Source organism: Tachypleus tridentatus, chromosome 11 (assembly GCF_004210375.1).
Source record: "Tachypleus tridentatus isolate NWPU-2018 chromosome 11, ASM421037v1, whole genome shotgun sequence".
Classification (NCBI taxonomy): Eukaryota; Metazoa; Arthropoda; class Merostomata; order Xiphosura; family Limulidae; genus Tachypleus; species Tachypleus tridentatus.
The window spans coordinates 47,314,815-47,338,376 of NC_134835.1; the positions used below are offsets into that span (position 1 = coordinate 47,314,815).

Here is a 23,562-nt window from a genome sequence, read left to right on the forward strand (position 1 = left end):
ATATATATAGTAATTAAAATATTCCAGTTGTTTAACTCGTGCAGCTCGGTTTTATCCCACCCTTTACATTAGTGTGTGCAGTTGTTTAACCTGTGCAAGGAGTAGCACACTGAGCTGTTGTTAATAAGTTGGGAAGCAGTGATTTATAAGCATAATGAAGTGATTTTTTTTTATTATTAGGGGAACATATCACCTATTCTGACAAAACATTTGTTTGCTTCCTTCAGGTTAGGACAAGTTCTACTGAATGTTGAATTATGTTTTATATTTTTAAAACTTTCAATGTTTCTGACATTTAATTCAGAATATCGGTCGGGTTACATGAATTTAAATAATCCTAAACAGAAACAAAGAAATTAATCTCAAAAAGACAATATTAGGAAAACTCACAACACAGTCTCTTTCCTTTTAAACGTAGCGTAACAGTTTATTAGTGTTGGGAACATTTTGATCAACCAATTTTGTCAAGTACAGACCATAATTGATCAGATCTTTGTAAATGGGAAAACCGTAGCTTTACAAGAAAATGTAGAACTATATAAATGTTTAACTTGGAACAAAATTTTGAATATCGTATTAATATAAACAGCATTGAACTAAAAGATACATAGAATGATATATTTAAAGTCCACCGAAAACATTCAGAGACATATATATTAACAAAATTAAAAAAAGGAAGAAGATAAATAAACATATTATAAAATAGATGAAAAATATAAAATTTTAAGAATCCCTAAAAATGGAATTTCTTTTTAGGAAAAGGCCTAATATTGCATTATAGATGCAACATATGCTACAGTCTAAATAATTTTATAATAATCTTCAGGTATAGAAAACGTTCCCCTTGGAAAATATTAACTCAACTCACAGTGACAGCAAAATAAATTTAATATATGTTTTTCATAACACAACAAGTTTTTCTTTCAAAAATGTGAAAAAGAATATGAAATATATTTAGTCCATAAAATAATGTAAATCACAATAATTGTTTATTAATAAGGAAAGGAAATTATCAGTTGGCTGGAAATAGTTGGAAATTTAGTGTAGTTTTGAGTTATTGCTCTGAGGTATAAATGCAACAGTTTGACACATAAGTTACTTTTTATAGTTGTTATGGCAACATAAATCATTCACATCAAATAGTTTATCTTTTGTTGATCCCAATATAACATTTCCTTCTTGGAAATATTCATATCATTCGTGAAGATTTTTTGATAAAAAATTTCTTTACTGTACAGTTAGATTTCAGTTTGTCTCTCAATCTCAGTTATCGATCTATGAGTTGATTAATGAAATGAAAATCTACCATGGTATTTGGAAATGGTAAAAGATATTTTTGTTAGAACGTTTATTACTGTTCAACTTTCGTTCCATTACTTTGAACAATATTAAGTCCTTCAGGTATAGCATTCTTTCGGTGCGGACTTTCAATTAAAAATTCTCCGAATTCTTTTGATCTCAACTTTCTTACCTCTACAAAAGATAAACATGAATTTTCAATTTTGCGTGTTTAAGACGCTGATAAAAGTATACGTGCTTCTGCAATTCTCTGTTTCCATGAAAAAAACTCATTCATATATTGACTTTTTATTTTTTTTTATATTATAATTAAGAAAATTAAAACATAAAAAATAAATTTCACTGCTTAATAAACGTATTACTCAGCTTATATAATTTCCAAGGAAAGCTTGTAAGATTATTTTAAATTACAAACCATTCAAAATCTTCAAATTAACTGTACAATCGATAAGTAGTTAGATTTTGGAAATAAATAAAAAACAGATATTACTGACATTATATATATGTGGGAGTAATTGCAGTGTCTGTGGCTGTTTCTGAACGTTGATTGATAATAAAACTTAAAACAAGTCAAATTTAAAACATTAGTAAACATTCTTAAAATGTTGCCTACCTAAGTTTATAATCAAACAAAAGAATTATTTATATAAAATTAAATTACTTCTATCCGTTAAGCTTTAGTACATTTGTACGGAAAATAACGTATCAAATGATATTCAATCACAATCAGTTTCTATTTTTCAATTTAGTTGGTTGATAGATAAAACATATACTGTCCTTTCCTACCGTTTAAATGTTTTGAATCAACCCCATAATAATACTTCACACATTTGTTTAAACAACTGGTTTTATGACACTGTCTCGTGAATTATTTAAAAGCTTATCACTTTTTGTAATAGATTCAACAATAGACAATTGTGAAATATAAAAGTACTTTAGTAACAAAATATATTCAATGTCTTCCCTTTCAAGATACTTTTAAACTTTACTTTTTATGCAATTTTAGAAAAAGGCACCAATTTTCCAAGTGAGCCTAAAAAACGCATTAACGATCATTGAAGCATTGATTCTGAGATATGTAAATTTAGATCAAATATATGTATTACTTTTATGAATATCACTGTTGTTATTAAGACCTTGTAAAATCCTATTTATGTATATGTAACCATCCATAAAGCAAAATTCTTAACATGTTATTGACGAATCCCTATTGTTTCTTTAGTCGTTACTTCATTCTTTAAATGGTCTGTCATGGCCAGGGAATTAGGGCACTCGACTCGTAATCTAAGGGTCACGAGTTCGAATCATTGTAATATCAAACATGCTCGTCTTTTCAGCCGTGGCGATGTTATAATATGATGTTCATTTCCACTATTATTTAGAAAAAGAGTAGCCCAAGAGTTGGTTGTAATGATTAGGTGTTTTCCATTTAGTCTTACACTGCTGAATTGGTGACGACTAGAGCAGATAGTTCTTGTGTAGCTTTGAGCAAAATTCAAAACAAAAATGCTATTAAAATATTATTTTTATTGTTGTTACATAATATGATTTAGCCCGATGAGCCTCCATTTTATTAAATTATGTATTACAATTTCAAATAGCCTGGAACTGAGATAAATGACAATTAGAAGTTATTTATATATCGACATGTATCAACTTTATGATATTTACCAACAAAATTGATGCGTATAATTTTCTTTCTTAATACAATTATATTTTAATATACAAACAATGATACAATTCATAATAACAGTTATTACAAATAATGATTCATATATATTAGTTTTACATCTTACTAACAGTATTGAGTCTTTTATTTGATTCGGAACTTCCTTTATATTCTCTCGAGGGCTCACGATGAGTGAATTAATTTCGAGTTGGTATCGATAGAATTCACTTAACTCGGAGCTAGCTATCTCTTCGCTGATCACGCGTGAGTTTTTCACAGCTGAAGTTATGCAATGTCTTTATAGAAATACTAACGTCCGAAGCTAATCCACTAAAGTTAAACGGTTTTTAATGTTTCAAATCTATAAACTTTACTGGTCAATATATAAAACTTCCTATTAATAAACGTTAATCTTAGGTATAGCTCAAAGGTTTATAGCATATTAACTGCACCAAACCAATAATATATAGTGTTTCTTGGTGCGTTGCATTCACAACCTTTTTTATAAGCGTGAGGCGAATTTCTTGAAATTTCAGCTCGCACAAAAATACGAACGACATCATAGTGCTTTCCTACAACATATATTGTTGATTTTTGCACTCGAGAATTTTCCACAAGTTTAGTGAACGGTCGGGAATTTCCAAATACACATTTAAAGCCATACGTTACATGCATTTCTAAATACATAATTAAGTAAAACAAACATTAGTATTAAAATAGATATATAATAGTAAATCCGTTACATTGTCTTGTGTGAAAATGCCACTATTTTCACCTTTATATCAAATATGCATGTTAAGAGATTATCCCCTATTTTCTTTAACTGTTGATGTAGATTTAACGATATATTCTCCCCTATCATGACTTTCTTAACAATTTTATCATAATCTCATTCTTTGTGAAAATATAATAAAGTCTTTAGGTAATTATATTTTGCGAAATAAATATATCTCTTCACTGTCAGACGTTTAAACAACAGCACGAGAACTCCTACTGTTATACGAAAAAAATGTTGACATTTAAAAGGTGTAATGGAGATAATACTTTAAAACAGCGGAGCAATTACACATGAATAACAGCAGTCAACAAAATACTTTTAAACTTTCTTTAAATACTTAGTTGTTTTAGGATGAACGAAACTGTTACAGCAAAATGTAATTAAATTTCTTAAGTGAAGTCTATTTGTCAAAAACACTTTAAAATGTAATTAGAAAAAGAAAGAACTATGTTCTAGAATCTAGATCATTACTACAATAGTGCCTTTAGAGAAACATTTTATTTGAAATTAGAACCTACTAGTCAACTTAACCTCTAAATTTGGATAACAGTATTTACTAAAACTAGGTTTGATATACCATCATGCTTTATTCAAGACTTAGAAACATCTAAAGTATATAGTTTTCATTTATATGTATTCATGCATGCATACGTACATACAAATACAGAAAAGCCATAAGTATGACCAATCAGTTTATTGGTTAACAGAGAACTGTTAAAACTGAAAAAGTTTCTGTTATGAAGAATTATTTGTTTCATAAAAGTTCATTGTATATTTCTTTATATGGTAACATCTTTCGGTATTATTCAAAGTTTTCGACAAATAAAAATAATTATTTTGTAATCCTATTTATTTTTATTTTTGTTAGGACGTATTGAAGTAATATACAGTAACAGTGTTGCATTAGGTGCTTTTCTCTTGTAAGTTTCAGTTCTTGTATTTTAATCTTGAATTTCTAAAAGTTAGCTATTGACTAGAATTGTATCAGATCTTTGTAAGATCTATCGTTAAAAAGGAAAGCGTTACTTGAACAAACTTACCCATTATATATCTTTCATTACTGTACCGTGTTCTATCCACCGGTTCAAGGTTTTCAGTTAAAAATTGCCTTAAAAAGAATAGACGGAAATAACAATCATTCAAGTTTAATTCGATCGAACTTTTATGTAGAAAATCGAAGAAATGAATTGTGGGAGAAAGCCGTCATAATGAAATTGTTCAGGCAACATTTTTTATGGTAAATTACAATTGTTCTTCATTGATGATATCAGAAACAGTTCTCGTGCTTTCAAGAACTTTTTATTCCCTGTATTTATTTCTCCACAAATTCTATTTTTGACTTAAAACAATAAAAGCAGGTGTCTTGATTTTAGTATAACTACACGTAAGGAAGTTTAATGTTATGATATCAATTATTTTGTAGAAAAATACATTAATAAAAATGATGCCTTACAATTTTTGTCACTGCGTGACTTTGATATTAAAAAACGGTTATTCATAACTCGATTAAGTATAAATTGAATTAGGTAGACGTCTACCAATTTTCAAAATTTTAAATACATATCTGTGATAAGCAAAGTTTTGTTTGAAAGTCACATAAACTTATCAATGTACAATTCTAATTAAAAATTATACATTATTCACAACAAATAAATTGTACGGTGATGAAATTTCATATTTATATCTTTGAATTCTGTTGTAATAAATAAACATGTTAATTATAACATGATTCCCTTCGGTTATAGTGTATTTATGACAATAAATAATATACTCACTCTTGAAAGTCAAAGAACGTTTCAGTTATTATATTCAAGGTTACATTTCAGTGAGTTATGCAGAGATATAAACATGTTATAGTTTAGTATTGTTATTTCTGTACAAGCTTATTACCAATGTTATAATCAGCAGAATGTGCATTACGATATCCATGGCTTTATTAAAGTCTAACGCTAGTTTTTACCTCTTTGAGGAATATATTAAATGTTATAAACATCATTTTATTTCAAATCATGTAGAGAATTATAAATATATGCTTTCATAGAATTAAAGTTACGTTTATTGTTTTGGCTGTCAAAGTAGTTTTTATTTAATATCGTTTTTGTTTGTTTGTTTTTTGAATTTCACGCAAAGCTACAGGAAAGCTACCTGCGCTAACCATCCCTAATTAAGCAGTGTAAGACTAGAGGGAAGGCAACAAGTCATCATCACTTACCGTCAACTCTTTGGCTAAGAATAGTAGGATTGATTGTCATATCATAACGTTCCCACGGTTGAAGGGGTGGCATGTTTGGTGTGACCGGGATGTGAAACCGTGACTCTCAGATTACAAGTCGAGCTCTCTAACCACCTGGCCATGCCGGGTTCCTATGGTTTTTGTTTTTTATTGTCAATTCTTTATACTGTAACTTGTGTTATATTAAGTTTTGTATTCATTATTTTATGCAGAGTATGGAATATTATAATTAGTATTTAAATTATATTTAACGTTATATTAAGAGTAACATTTTGTTTCATATTCTGTTGTCACATCCCGTGTTGAAGAGAGTTATACATATTAAGGAGTGTGCTAGAGAGTCAAAAATAAGTATTTAGGGTTTTAGTTAATGTTTTGTTTATATATATATTTAAAGTTCTGTTTAATGATCGGTTTGTGGGTTAAATAGCTTCTTAGTAAAACAAGTTAATTCCCTAAGGAAATCAGTATACATTTTAAGAATTCACACATCACTATAATTAACATTATAGTTAAAAGATGTTAGTTTACGTGTGAGTTTGATGATAAATGATATTTTCAATATATTCTGGCAACAACTCGTCCTTTTAAACTTACAATAAAGTGGCTCTTCAACTTACAGTCATTTAATGTCACAATGAAGGCTTAAATCATTTATAATTCTCACCTAAGAAACTATAATTTTTAAACTTCATTTTGTTTCCCCCGAAAGTAGCAGAAACGCATTATATTCAATAATTGTGAACTTACTCTTATTTGCCATTCTTACTTTTCGTGTAATATAAGTAAGCTATCCTTTACTTTTCAGGTACAGTGTTTTTACCAAACACGATATATATTGAAAAAAACATTTCTGATAGACGTTCGTGCTTCCAATGTTTATTTTATATTTCATTTTCAGAACATTCTAGATATCTAAAAATATGTCATATTTATATCTTTAAATTCCGAAAATAATGTTTAATTTTGTGTTATTTTTATTTATAATTACATAACTGAAATGTTTCTTTAAAAACAAAATTTTTAAATTTTATGTAAAACATAGTATTATTATTATTGAATATTAACCTTTTGGAATATGTTTGTTTCTCACATTATTAAAAAGCAAACTGATCCTAAACGTTATTATTGATCATTAAGATAAATGTAAAACAAGAAGAGTGATTATTATACTAATATTCAACTTCTCACATTATTAAAACAATGTTTGTTTCTCACATTATTAAAAAGCAAACTGATCCTAAACGTTATTATTGATCATTAAGATAAATGTAAAACAAGAAGAGTGATTATTATACTAATATTCAACTTCCCTTACTAATGATACTGGTCATAAAAATCTACCTCAACTTTCTGTGCAAATAATTTGAAAACAAGAGGATTTCTTTTGTTTTTATTTACATACAAAATGGAAAAAAAATCATAATCATTAATAATTGTACATCATTAAGTTTTGTAAAAAAGTCATTCCATTTTGTGGAATATGACTTACAAGCCTTCTCAGTATTTTATGTTGACCTATGAACCCACTGAAGACTACCACCTGTATCACATTTCCTAAATTAAAATACATTTAGTCTTGGCCTAGAATGATCTGATGTTTGGGGCGCTCGACTCGTAATCTGAGGGGCGCAGGTTCGAATCTCCGTTACAGCAAACATGCTCTCCCTTTCAGTCGTGGAGACGTTATTATGTTTCGATCAATCCTACTCTTCGTTGGTAAAGAGTAGACCAAGAGTTGGCGGTGGGTGGTGATGACTAGCTGCCTGCCCTTACATTTCTAAATTAGGCATGGCTAGCACAGATAGATCCCGTGTAGCTTTGCACGATATTCACAAAGCAAGCAAACAAACAAGTCTTATATTAGAATACTTGAAAAATATGACTCAAACGGGAGTTAAATTTAGTAAACAGTAAACCACCCAGAAAATATAACCTAAGATGTAGGGACAAGGACCGCGTGGATATAATGACAAATTAGATTGTTACAAAATGTTAACTTATTATTTGTGGAAATTCCAAACCATAGAATTCTATGTGACTTTGTTCGCACGATGAACTGGATTGAACTGGTTGCGTAAGAGTGAAAAACTACACAATTTTCCACATCACTGACGGAATGAAACACTGAAAAAAGATTGTTAAAAATATCATCAAACTTTGTTTTTTTCCCCCTTTTCCAGGAATGATAACAAACTTGTTACTTATAGTGCAAAAATAATAATATAAACAAAGATAAGTGTAATACTAAATACATTTTGGTTTTACTTTCACCATTTTTCACAGAACTCTAACGTACCACGTGATGGCTGGCTGCATCATGGTTATAAGCTGCCCACTGCGATAATATTACATAGACAGTAAAAGTGTGATTGTCACATATACTCAAGAATCAGTGTGCATGTGTACACAATTAGTAAATATTTTACAAATAGACAAAAAAGTATCAATTTATTTTGAAATAGTCGTCTAGCGATATCTGTTTCCTATAAAACTCGAGAAGAGATTAATATGTGTAACAATTAACAATAAAGTATGAGTGCTATGTAACCTAAGTGCCATTATTTTTGATTGAGTATTTTGAGTCTGGTTAAGATCAACAATAAATTGTGGTTGGATTTTCATTCGTCGTTTGTTAATTTTCTTTTTATTAGTATTTTATAAACTACATTTTTATTTCAAGTCTATATTTTATAAACTACATTTTTATTTCAAGTCTATATTTTATAAACTACATTTTTATTTCAAGTCTATATTTTATAAACTACATTTTTATTTCAAGTCTTTATTTTATAAACTACATTTTCATTTCAAGTCTATAATTTATAAACTACATTTTTATTTCAAGTCTATATTTTATAAACTACATTTTTATTTCAAGTCTATATTTTATAAACTACATTTTCATTTCAAGTCTATATTTTATAAACTACATTTTTATTTCAAGTCTATTTTATAAACTACATTTTCATTTCAAGTCTATATTTTATAAACTACATTTTTATTTCAAGTCTTTATTTTATAAACTATATTTTTATTTCAAGTCTGTATTTTATAAACTACATTTTCATTTCAACTCTATATTTTATAAACTACATTTTAATTTCAAGTCTATATTTTATAAACTACATTTTCATTTCAAGTCTATATTTTATAAACTACATTTTTATTTCAAGTCTGTATTTTATAAAGTACATTTTTATTTCCAGTCTGTATTTTATAACTACATTTTTATTTCCAGTCTGTATTTTATAAACTACATTTTTATTTCAAGTCTATAGTTTCTTAGTTTGTGCTCAGTAGTCTTTAGTTTGAAAAACCTTTCTCATTTTTATATAACTGGTCAAAAGAAAACAACAACTGTTTGCAAACATTTCAAGTTAAAACCTTTGCTTAACTCTCACACCTAAACTGCACACGATTCAAATTCACACAAAGCAGTAAAAGAACATTTATTTGTTCTTAAATGTAAAACCACACAACAAGATAACCGTGTTCTAATCACTGCATGTATCGAAACTTGATTTTTAGAATTATGAATACTTTGATTTATCTGTAAGCCACGTTTCAGAAAAGAACTTGAATATTCTTTTTACAAAACTTATCTCCGAACCTGGGCCTGTTCTCTTCATGAGAGAGCCGAGTTACTTTCTTATCGTAAAGACAACGAATTATGCAAAAGTCTGCAAGACAATTTTCTATCTCTCCTCAAGGTTACAGAGTAAGAGGCTAGGTCGAAACGAAGGGCGATAGGTGCTAGCAAAATCACGCATGCGTAAGCTTAGGATCTTCTCGATTGAGACAAGATTGCAGCGCACCACAGAAATAACTCACTGCACTAAAGGACGGTAAAGCTAACGATCACGGTCGCATTTTCTCAAGGGCACGCGTCGAAACGCATGCACATCTGTTGCGAACACGGGAACGCTGCAGTAAGGCTTGCTCGCACCCTCGATAGCAGACGATGTTTCTGTGGACGCCAGCAATGAGGTATTGACATTCTCGTGGCGCCAGGCTACGATAGAAAGTGTGGATGAAGTTTTGAAAAAATAAAGTTTATTGAATTAGTTCTGTTACATCAAACTTTCCCAGGACAATATGGTTGGACGGAAGACATACATTGGACTCATTATAATCTCTCACCTTGGTTTGCTGTTTGCAGAAGGTAAGCACGTTCCACAAAGAACGTATTACTTTATCACGCAGTGAAAGATAAACAAATGAGACGTATTTCGTCAAGTATCTTGTAGATATTTTTGAACACGTGAAACTACGTAACTCTCAACTTACGTCATTTTATTGGCTGTCAATACAACTGTGTATTTCAGTACATTTATCATATTAAATATGCGGTTTAGTTGCACAAGAGCGACTGTTTTATACTGATAACAATCACTGAAATTGGCAGAACATTCTGGAATGATTGAAATGGAACCATACGCTGATATAAATTTCAGTTTTATTATGCTTTTAACATAAATAAAACATTGTGCAAAGTGAAATTAATCATACACATGCATTGTAGTTTTACAATGTGTATTTAGGTTTATCTTAAGTTTGGAAATTACCTTGAATTATTGTGTGTATATTTTGTGTTTTTATTAGCTTCACACCTTCATTATTAGTATTATTTTTAATTTATAACACAATAATATGCCAGTACCTTTTACCTTTAAGTTGTTTGTAGTTAATTATTTCAACAAGAGGATATTTATAACAACAAAGTTAGATCGTCTTACTTTCCCCTATTCTATGCATTTCATTAAAGAAAACCAATTATTCTTCCCACCACTGTGTACATTTCAGTAATTGTTTTAACAATAGATGCAGAAGACCATTACGTATACTATAAGATGGAATTAGAGAAACACATGCTGAGCTGTTTGACTGCCCTATAATCAATGTCAGAATATGTTAATTTCACTGACTTATTCACCCTAGTTCGTTCTCCATCTTTCTTAAATTTTCGACATTAGTTCATGGATTAGTTTTCAGCTTGCTCCTTCTCTATTAATTGAAGGATTAGTTTCCCAGTCATTCGCTTAACGTTCTCTGGTTTTTGTTTTCGGTGATTATGACATTAGATTACAAGTCATTTTCTTCCTAATTCCTCTTGCTAGCGTGAGATTTAGTCTTCTAACTCGGTCACTCACAAAAATAAGTTCCACGGTCTAGCTTGTTCCTCATCGCCTGTAAAATTCATTTTCCAGACATGTCTGTTCCTGAATGACAAAATGATCGTCGAGCCTCTAAGAGGTTGTGGAGTTCTTATTTTCTTTTCGTCTGATCTGTGGAATGCCACGGTTAAAACGAAGTTGTTCTAATGTTGAAAGTGCTAGAATCTGTAGCGGTTCTTATCGAAACGTTTCAGTTTGAAAAGGTTTCTAATGAACTGGTTTGTCGTGTATTGAATCATACAGAATTATGTGTAGCATTCCTTGAGGAATCAATCAATGTTCGTTATAATACTTTACGTTTGAACATACTGTTTTGTAGCATTTTAGTATCGAACGAAAAGATACGTTATCAAAAATGTTCTCAAACTACGTCAAATTTAATTTTTCTTATAAGTGAGGAGTGTACTCGAATTGTTTTATTGTATTATAGTTTTAAGTAGGTCTCAAAAGTAACTGCTTAAGTTCTGACTTTGACTGCTGTACGCTACCACACTGACAAAATTAGGTAACATATGGTACTTATTTGTGCAAATTATATCCATTTTTTAGAACGTTTAGGGCTGATATAGGTGGATGGTAGCCCTAAGAAATTGCTTGTCCTACCCTGGTATGTGTGAATATTCAGTATGTACAAACGTTCTCAATCAATAATGTTGGACTGCACAAAAACAAATGTGGTAAAGACCATCTCTGTTAATATTGTTCTTTTATCATGTTAAAAACACAGTTTCTCTTTTAACTTTAAATAACTATGCTTCAGAGCGTTCAGCATGTTGAAACTGTCAATTTGAAGATAACGTTTCCCACTTATCAGTTTGTAAGACATTTTTATTCAAACTAAATTAATGATGTCGTGCTCAAATCTCTACGAGAAAAAATTATTTCAGATTGACAGATATATTAAAATATTTAAATTACTATACAAAATATGTCCTAATTAATAATGTTGTGTTTAAATCTGTACGATAAGAAATATTTCAGATTGGTAGGTACATTAATTTTTTTAAGCTGCTATACCAAATATGCCCTATCTTCCTCATTGTTACAGTAAATTGAATACTACTGATAGTCTTGCGTGCACAGGTTATGAGATCTGTTACTTAGTTTTTTTACAAACATGTAGAACGTTAAAGAGAAGTTTTCTTAGGCAGTCCTTACAATCAAACACCGTTGCGAGAAGATTTAGCAGAGACATATTAACGAGAGCCAATCACATAACTCGGTTTTAAAGAATGTTTGCACTTATATATATTTCTGCATATTATTGGTTAAACTTTTCAAGTGTATTCTTATCCATCGAAGCGCAATTTTAGGATAAGCGTTAGAAAGCAATGAATGTTAATTTAATACTCTTTTGTCCTGACTGATCGTCTGAACACACGTACAAGACGTTAACGACAAAATTATTATATTTTTTGAAAGTACACTTCAGGTAAGTAGTTCTGTGGACTCGTGGAGTATTTAAAAGGAATATATATATATTTATATATATGTGTGTGTGTGGTTCTATCCCACTATCAAACTGCAAGTTTGTCTCTCAAATTCTTTCTTCCTCAACACGACCGTAATAAAGTATTATTTCAAATCTGTAAAATTTAAAACAACAGGGACTCCTCAATAGCCGTGAACTTGAAATTCCTTTTAGCAGGATTAGAGTAAGTTAACTTATGAACCTTTTTATTAGGTATTTTTTATGCATGGGAGGCACGTGTACCGGATCCAGTTTTATTATTCCTCATCAGAATCTCAACCGGCCTACCACCAAACTGAAATTATTTTAAGCAGGGCTACAATAAGTTAATGAGACATTAATCGAAAGGACTTGACCTCCTGAGTCAGAAACTGTAAACAGACATGAAATCGATCGAGAGATGGCGGAGCTATGGGCTAAAAGTTTGTAACTAAAAAAAAACGAACAAAAATTCTCGGAGCCGTGCTATGAGCTGTTTTGTCACGGCTAAAAAAATCCTAAAGTGACTTTGTTCCAAGGGGCTATGGGGGCGCTGGTTGGCGAGTCTAGTACGAATCCAAACGATGCCACAAAATATCCCCCAGCTTTAAACTGTGGGTGTTTTATATGGATGAAAATCAATCGTTTAGCGTGGGTGGTCAGTAGATCAAAATGAAGAATGACAGCAGGTTGCATTAATAGCTTTAATATAAATAAAAAAATGTCGTACTTTTCTTCTATAACAACAAAAATGTTTTAAAACCATCCACAGAGCTGCATTTCAGTTATTTATAAAAAGGAATTGTACTTTAGTTATACTTATGTAGCAACCTATGGTTTGCTTGTTACGAATCAGGAACTTATTAATACTAATGTGTGGCTGCACTAAACTTGAAGGATGGGATCAGTACTAAACAGAAGACTTTGGGATTCTACATACTTGTGAAGTGTAAACAGTTTGCTTTAGATTTACTGAATTTTCTTTTTAGGTTTTATATCATTGAACTGTGTCCCGATTTATTATGATAAAGTTATGTCTATCTTGCTACTCATTGAGGAGATTATATTTGGCTTATCACACACAAATAAAGTTATATCTAGTTTATTACATACTAATAAAGTTATATCTGGCTTATCACTCACTGACAGAATTATTTTTGACTTATCGCACATCGATAATATTTTATGCGATTTATCACAAGCGGATAAAATAATATTTTGTTTGTCACACACTGATAAATATATATTTGGTTTATTACATATAAGTAACGTTATATCTGGCCTATCACACAATGATAAAATTATATTTGTCTTATCACACAGCAATAAAGTTTTACGTGTTTTATCACACGTCGATAAAGTTTTATTTCACTTATATACTTGTAGAATTATATCTGGTTCACCACACTCTGAGTGTATTTAAGAAATTCTTTAAAATTTATTAACGGATTAAAAAAGATTATGGTCTTGATATTTACTTTTATTACTAACTCGTTTGTTTTGCTAGATGTTTACATTAAATGTCCGTCGTATTTCTCAAAACACACTCACTTGTACTAGAATATGATACAACAGACCTTTCTGCTAACTTAGGCAATACAAATGGCATCATTAACTTTGTGTGCTTAATACTGAAACTAACTTATTGAGTTCAATATCCGGTCAACGTTGGCTTATTGATTAGTGGTTGTTGAAGGGCATCGTTTCTAGTGTAAAGTAGTTGAGCATTATTTACTTAGGTTCAGGAAAATTGAGACAAACATTTAAAAAATGTCACCAATCACATCGCTCGTACTTATATTTATTCTAAGCCATTTTAAATTTCAGTTGAATATACTTAGTCCGCACTTTGAACAGATCTTTCACTATACGTGAATTCAGTTTCTCTAAACTATGTTTAAGTAGTCAAGGAGCACAAAGTTGGAGTAGTTTATTTGAAGTGAAGCACAAATTTACACAATTGGTGATCTGTGCTCTGCCCACCACGGATATCGAAACCCAGTTTCTATTGTTATAAGTTCGCAGACATACCGCTGTGCCAGTAAAGAGGATTTTGATAGGCATGTTGTGAAATGAGATTGATTAGATTCCTGTTTATTCAACCACTTTTGCATAAAAAAACCCGTTGGTTTCGAGGAATGCCTGAAGGCGTGTAAAATATTTGGCTAGTAGGCCTTCTATGTCAACTTCTGTTTCTAAACTTGGATAAAGTATCATGAGATATCCCCAACTTCATAACAGTGGGTATATATTGGTGGGGGTCTATTCCTTAACTGTACTTTTTACTTTCCTGATGAAGATGTTTTTCCTGATGGGGTTACCCTGTAGTTTGGAGTACATTCCTGTCTCATCAGCTCTGCTGTGTGAGCATTTTCATGAAGAACATAAATGAAGAAATACTTCTTTGAAACGTTGCATCATTTCTCTCATATTTTCACTTTCTCACTGCTGGATTCTACTTCTTCTGTAAAGACTAAAATAGCTTTGCTCTGTCGAAGATGGAAATTCGCCACGAATCTAATATAAATGCTGAGCATATCGCTCGTAGCGCCACAGTTCTTATCTACGGCAATTTGCCATTACATTAATATGTTTATATTGTTCACGTAAAGTGCAATTAACTCTTTATCAAAATAAAAGGGCCCGGCATGGCCAAGCGTGTTAAGGCGTTCGACTCGTAATCCGAGGGTCGCGGGTTCGAATCCCCATCTCACTAAACATGTTCGCCTTTTTAGCCGTGGGGGGTTATAAAGTGACGGTCAATCCCACTATTCTTTGGTAAAAGAGTAGCCCAAGAGTTGGCGGTGGGTGGTGATTACTTGCTGCTCTCCCTCTAGTCTTACACTGCTACATTAGGGACGGCGAACACAGATAGCCCTCGAGTAGCTTTGCGCGAAATTAAAAAAAACAACATTAAAATGAAAAAACAAATTGCCTTATTACTAAAACAATTACTGGATCGTAATAATAACCATTCAGTTAGGAAGACTATCATACCCAGTTACCCCAAATTTAAATATAGTACTCGCAGGATTTAAATGTTTTCCTTTATCAGTTTAATTAATGGAAATTTACGAAACTTAATCGTATTACTTTATTTAATATACGTGCCAGTTTCTAGCTAGTTTTCTGTCGAGAGTAACAGTGTTACTGTTGTTACTAAGCGTGTAAAATCGCAGTAATCACTCTAAAGGTTGCAAACTAATACATTTATAATGAGATCAATTCACTTCTTAGAGTTTTGTAAGCACACCCCCTGTGTAGTTGTGTTGTTACAAGTTTCTGTATAAAATGATTTAATTTGACGATAACAAATTATTAATGACCAATATTACTTTGTTTGTTTTTTTCAATTTCAGTGAAGCAGAATTTAAATGATTTATTATACCCAGAGTGTAATAGACTAATATATTATTTTATGAGCAACCGTATTTAGTTTCGTGAGTAAACAAGCACTCTAACATGAATATTAATTAACCTTAAGATCGAGAAATGCAGTACCGAAATATTTTTCTATAAAAAAATGGAATTGTAATAGTTTCAGTGCTATCCTTATATAACTACAAGTAATAAAAACCAAAACAAGCCCACAGTGTAGCAGAATATTAACAGACAAAAGTGGGATAAAATAAAATAAATTGTTATGGAATAATTATATATATTTATTGATGTATGTTAATTCTTGCCTATGCTGTTATATATGGATGATACAAATGCCATTGCTACTATCTTGTTTCCATTGTTGAAGGATTGATATTAACCATATCTACATTTATTTTTTTTAAATTATTTAACTACTTGCTTGTCTTTTTTAATTCAGTATTTCAACAAACATTTACCACCAAGTTTTAAATACAACGATGTTCTAGCTGTAACATTTATTACTTTCTATTATTGGATGTAAATTCCTATTTCAACCTGTACTTAAGCTTTTTAAAGAAACACAAAACGTCTGTAAGAAAGCTAACTTGAAGGGGTAATGATAACATCGTTTATACTAGAATTATGTGTTTGTTTTTTAGTCACTACTAGTTACTGATAATATTTGTAAAAGCAAATACGTTTTCAAGCTATGTCATCTCAGTGACATTGGTTGACACCATTGTTTTGGTTTCTGAGTTATCATATAATAAACACGAAATAGTATAAATATCAATAAATTCAACCTTTTTTCTATGATATTTACAGACATTCCCTGAACTTGTAACTTAGTCATTACATGGATATTTTTGTAAAAGAAAACACTTAATAGTATTGCAAAGTTCTGATGACCTTTTGAAGATATATTTAAAATACTGCTACGATGAAGAATCCGAGCCATCGCAACATAGGCAGTGGTACCGTCTGCCTGATATAGCATAAATATCGTGTCGTTTCTTTACAGTATGTGTTACCTTACACCATACGTTACGAGCTCTACGTTGCAGAAGGTAAAATACTGTCACACACAGATTAAGAATACCCAGTTTTGTGAGGTCTTGAAAACTGTGTTAAATACGTAATGGAGACGTGTATGTGAACATATGAGAAACAGTACATCTTCACTGAAAAGAAGGTGAAACCTTTCTAACCTGTTTACAAATGGAGTATATCCACTGAAAGGTTAAACCTACCTAACAATGATAAGAATGGGGACTTAGAAAAATGGAGTATATCCACTGAAAGGCAGGTTAAACTTACCTAACAATGATAAAAATGGAGAAATGGACAAATGGAGTATTTTCACTGAAGGGCTGGTTAAGATATGTAACAACAACGTGAATGGGTGGTTGGGGAGAATTTGTATGTTCACGAAGAAGCAAATCAAAGTTGTGTGCAGCTACATCATTGGGTGGTTAGAGAGAATGTGTATGTTCACTTAAAGGCAAGTCAAAGATATGTAAGAAAAACAAGAATGGGTAGTTGGGGAGGACATGTATATCCACTGAAGAGCAGATAAAAGATATGCACATTGACATGAATCTGTGTATCCATGAAAGGTATGATTGTCATGTATAACAGTGACTTGCATGTGTGTTGGTGAGAATGTGTGTATCCACTGAAAGGCAGGATAAACATATATAACAATGACTAGAATCCGCCTCATTGCTATGCAGAACGTCAAAGAACATTTTAAGATTAACTTTAAACAACATTAAGATAAAAGTAATTTATTTTTAATAAATTTCTTTGTTTTTTTATTAAGCACAATGCTACACAATTGGATATACAGTCATGTGAAAAATTAGGACACCCTTTGAAAGACTGTGTATTTTTGTAACATTTTGGGATATATAGATATTTACTCTCACTTTTAACAATACTGAGATATTATAGAAATATAACTTAACAATTAAAACTCAAGAAAATCTTTTCAAGATCTTCTGTAAATGTAATTCTACAAAAATGCATATTCTAACTGAGGAAAAAGTTAGGACACCCCCCACATTTATTCCCAATTAAAATGACTCAACTCACACACAGGTGTATCACACCAGGTGCACATGATTAGAAGATCGTTACTCAGCATTTTGAATGAGGCTTGCCCTATTTAAACCTCAGGCATTTAGTTTGGTGTGTTCCTGACTGTTGAAGTGAGAGTGAGCACCATGGTGAGAGCAAAAGAGCTGTCTGAGGCCTTCAGAAAGAAAATTGTAGCAGCTTATGAGTCTGGTAAGGGATTTAAAAAAATTCCAAAAGATTTTGAAATAAGTCATTCCACTGTCCGGAAACTAGTCAACAAGTGGAGGGCTTTCAAAACAACTGCGAACATGCCCAAGTCTGGTCGTCCAAACAAGTTCACCCCGAGAGCAGACCACAAAATGCTAACAGAGGTCTTCAAATACCGTAACATGTCACCACGGGACCTAAAGCAGGCTCTGGCTACTGTTGATGTGAAAGGGCATGCCTCTACAATCAGAAAGAGACTGCACAAGTTTAACTTGCATGGGAGGTGTGCAAGGAGGAAACATTTGCTCTCTAAGAGAAACATCAAGGCCAGACTGAAGTTTGCCAGAGAGAATGCAGATAAAGACCAGGACTCCTGGAATAATGTTCTTTGGACAGATGAGTCCAAAACTGAATTATTTGGACACCAAAACAGAGGACATGTTTGGCGTAAACCAAATACAGCATTCCAGGAAAAGAACCTCATACCAACTGTGAAGCATGGAGGTGGAAGTGTCATGGTTTGGGGCTTCTTTGCTGCAGCAGGACCTGGACAGTTCACAATCATAGAATCCACCATGAATTCTACTGGGTATCAGAGGGTGCTTGAGGATCATGTGAGACCATCTGTAAGAAAATTGAAGCTGAAGCGGAACTGGATCCTGCAACACGACAATGACCCAAAACATACCAGTGAATTCACCAAGGAGTGGCTGAAAACTAAGTGGAAAGTCCTGGAATGGCCGAGTCAAAGCCCAGATCTTAATCCCATTGAGATGCTGTGGGGTGACTTGAAACGGGCTGTACATGCAAGAAACCCCTCAAATATCTCAGAGCTAAAAGAATTCTGCATTGAGAAGTGGGTCAAACTTTCTTCAGACCGATATCAAAGACTAGTAGATGGCTACAAGAAGCGTCTCATTGCAGTTATTTCAGCCAAAGCTAGTAGGATGTAATAGCTAGTTGGGTGTCCTAACTGTTTCTTCAGTTAGAATATGCATTTTTGTAGAATTACATTTACAGAAGATCTTGAAAAGTCTTTTCTTCAGTTTTAATTGTTTAGTTATATTCCTATAATCTCTCAGTATTGTTGAAATTGAGATTAAATATCTATATATCCAAAAATGTTACACAAATACACAGGCTTTCATAGGGTGTCCTAACTTTTTCACATGACTGTATGTACTCTGTCCACCGGAGTCTATTGTTGTAACTTTGCAGACACGCCGCTCTGCCATTAAGGAGCAATTTTAGTAGAAATAAAACTATGAAACTGAACTATGACTAATTTAGTGACATGGTATCTCCTAGCTCGAAGTAAATGTTTTCTTATTTTTCGAGAAACTGATGGCTGTTCGCATCGAACATGTTTTTTAGAGAAAAGACAGACAACATCAACAACACATGAATATAAAATACAATCACTATATAGTAAATTAAACATAAGATTTGGGCATTTTATAAGTTGTATAAGTGAAATAACAATCGAACTTAATTTTCCCTTGTTTCTGTGTTGTGGTTTATGTGTGGTATATATGTATACACTATATATATATATATATATAATTATAATTTACTACTAAATTGTGTAGCTTTGCGCTTCGCTACAGACAAACAAATTATTTGTTAAAGACGTCAGGTAATCACAGATCTTTGACATTCTTGATGCAGAGAACACCTGGTGTTACTGAAAAAGAAAACAAGTGAACTTTGAATAATGTACAGTTTCTTATATTTGGGTTTTTGCTGCCAAAAGTTGTCACGGTTTTCATCTCTTTTCTTTTTTTTGTAGGCAATCTGTCTACGAATAAAATATATGTAAAAATGAAACATTTCTTTCAATCGTTTTGACTACAAAGTGAGTTTCTTTGAGTGACATCTGATTTGAAATGATTCTCGTCTTCTTTGAGCTTGAACTTCTCATATCGCCCCAGCTGCCATGTGGAATTCCAACAAACTTCTTTTGTTTGTTTTATTAAGCAAGTGCTGGTTAGAGTGGAAGGATGTGTCGATTAGATTATACAATTCTACAGAAACCAGTTTACTCAAATTCTGGGGAAAGCAAACATACGTTTGCACGTGTATAGCTTCCGTTAAATACATGGCATCAATACGTTAAACCTCAGCTATTATATATCCATTGCTTGAATAATAGACTTATCCTTTCATTTGCAGTGTACTTACATTCAGTGTAATACGATTTGACTGTGATGTTTATTGTATGGGAGTTAAATTTAATGATGGATCAATTCCTGATAAATAAAAAGGCAAAGACAGAGATGAGGGTGGACGTAAATAGAAGTGTGTCGTTGCTAGGAATAATGTAAGTATCATTTGGCCTACTGTTAATACTACATAAATAGGGTATTCGAATGCACGAGGGCCACTTTAGGGCCGAATTCGTCAATGAGGATGTGATAATTGTAAAATCATCATGAGATATGTGATGGTGATTATGTAGTTTTTATTTTGAAAGACTTAATCCATTTTTTTATTTATTTACTTTTCTTGTTTTTGAATTTGAGTCATGATAATTTGAGATCTGAATGTTTACCCAAGTTTGGTTCGCTTTGAAGGAAGTTAATTAAACTAGCAGAAATACCCTATTGGGCCTCTTTCATGGAATTGTCTGACTGTTCTACAACAATGTACTCATAGTTGACATTCAATAATGTTCACCATCCGCGACAAAAAGTATTTTATTGAAACTTTAGTTAAAATCAGCTATCATCACGATAGCGTCTTGCTTCTCTGTTGAAACACTCGTGAGATTTACACTGAAGAAAAGTAAATATTTTTTTAAAATTTGATTTTGATTTTTTTATATTGGAAACTTACTCTTTTCTGTAACTTTTATTGGTTAAACCTGAAACTTACTTCTTTTTTGTAATTTTCATTGGTTAAATCTGAAACATGTCAGTTTTTGTGGAAATTTAAATTGATTTATTGACTGCTCAAGTATAAAAATACTGCCTAGTTATAAAAACATAACCAGTTATGATTGGTGATGATCGGTGTGATAGTTTCTGAGATCCAAGTTTTGGAAGTATACATCACAAGCCCCATTATAACAAGGTATTAGGAGAATAAAATAAACTTCAAAGTTGAATCAACAATCTTAAATCAGAGTACAATACAGTAATTATTTTGGAATTCTCGCATTATACATAATTAGGCAATGTAGTATATAAAACCAGTTTAAACCTAAATCACGACTAAACATATTAAATGATAATTATTCATTTGCAGCATAATTCGTATATATAGCTACTGAGGTTCAAGATTTCTGTGGCACCGTAAATATGTTAGATTGCACGCATGCGTAAACGATTGAATGTTCACAAACAAACACAATTTTATGTATAAAAACGTATTTACATTGCGAGGTACCTGGAAGTTTTGGTAACTAGCGCCCATTCACGTAAGTGGATGTACATATATAATAGGATGCTACCTTATAAATATTAAAATGTAGTTAATTTTAAAACCAGATTTTCTTCGGTGAGATTAACATTCACTTGATATTTTTTTCAAATCAAGAACATCAGCTGTACGTATGTTAAAATCTACTTTTCTTTTGTTTAATTTGCTTCATTTCAAGCAATTTGCGATTGCAAGTCATGTATTTTATTATCGCGAATGATGTATAACTCTGTAAAGACAGTTTTTCATTCTGCTGAATGAAAATAGGGTGACGTTTCGGCTTCTTCAAGAACATCACAGTTTGTGCCATCAAGTAACAGTGTTTAAATCGCTCGTGCTTCATAGTGTTTCTCTGGCCAAATTTCCTTGATTTGTTTTATAAGTTTGAACAAATTAAAAAAGAAGTTATTCTCTGGATAATAGCTCTGAAAAACATGTTTTTATTTATTGTAACTGTTTTTGTTTTTTTTTTAAACGTAAATGTGAAAATACATTGATCCTAACTACGTTTTCAGACTGTTTGTTTGTTTTGAGTATACTTATTACATGAAATATTCACACAATAACGAATTTATAGAGAAAGGAAAAAAAACAACATCGCCGTATATGGTAATTCTGTCAGAAGACCAGAAATTTCACACTCAAAGTAGCTGATTATATAGCTCACTTAATCATTATCAAACCAATATACTGCATACGATGTCTTTCGAAGATAAAATAATATCCTTGCAATTCTAAACCTTCTAAGGAAGAAGGATATGTAATATTAAAAACATAAATGTAGCATATAAACACTGAAACCAAAAGGAGACGTAAAATAATTCATTAGTTTTTATTGTGTATGACATTAAACAGCAAGCTTATATGTATTGTGATCGCTAGTGAAATGAAAATGAACAAAGCTAAAGAAATTTGAAATCTATAGTTTAAAGACTATGATGTACGATCACATCTGAATACAGACAAAACAAGTATCACGTCATCTGAACTAACCGTCTTCACAACAATACTTACAAATATTGCACAAGTGAAGATATGGCAAGATTAGAATTCAAACAGCATTAAGACGACAAATGGAAAGACTTCAGGAGCTTATATGGTTCGATATGCAAACAAAATCTCTCGTCGATATTTTTGTTTAGCTCATCGAAATTCCAATAAATATTGTAAGACTTACATAATATTAGCATAGTATATGTAGCGAATGTTTGAAAGTAATAAAAGAAATGTATAAGTTATAAGAAAACTTTCATGTTGTTCTATATAGCTCTTTGAAATCTCTTTACATTTTGTACACAAGTAGATTAGGAGTATTCTACTTTACTTAGCCAGATGGGTTAAGGCGTTCGACTTGCAAACTGAGGGTCGCGGGCTCGAATCCCCATCGCACCTAACATGCTCGTCTTTCAGCCGTGGTGGCGTTATAAATTTACAGTCAATCCCACTACTCGTTGGTAAAAGAGTAGCCCATGAGTTGGCGGTGGGTGGTGATGACTAGCTGCCTTCCCTCTAAATTAGGAACGACTAGCGCAGATAGCCCTTGAGTAGCTCTGCGTGAAATTCAGAAACAAACGAAACAATCTACTCCACTTGAAGAATAGATTTTAATTTGTCATGCCGTGCACCAGTAGATTACAAGTATTCTACTCCACTTGAAGAGTAGATTTTAATTTTTCATGTCGTACACCAGTAGATTACAAGTATTCTACTTCACTTGAAGAGTAGATTTTAATTTTTCTTGTCGTACTCCAGTAGATTACAAGTATTATACTTCACTTGAAGAGTAGATTTTAATTTTTTCATGTCGTACACCAATAGATCACAAGTATTCTACTCCACTTGAAATGCAGATTTTAATTTTTTATGTCGATCGTTAATATCGTTAAT

At 31.7% G+C, this 23,562-nt stretch overlaps 1 protein-coding gene across 1 annotated transcript in view; it reads left to right on the forward strand.

Moving 5' to 3' along the window:
- The first annotated feature begins 9,794 nt into the window (after positions 1 to 9,794).
- The window catches only part of LOC143232100 (uncharacterized), a 128,768-nt gene continuing 115,000 nt past the window's right edge, over positions 9,795 to 23,562 (forward strand). The window contains exon 1 of the mRNA XM_076467174.1: positions 9,795 to 10,144. Within this exon, the coding sequence (XP_076323289.1) occupies positions 10,078 to 10,144 (67 nt within the window). The 5' untranslated portion in view covers positions 9,795 to 10,077. The remainder of the gene's footprint in view (positions 10,145 to 23,562) is intronic.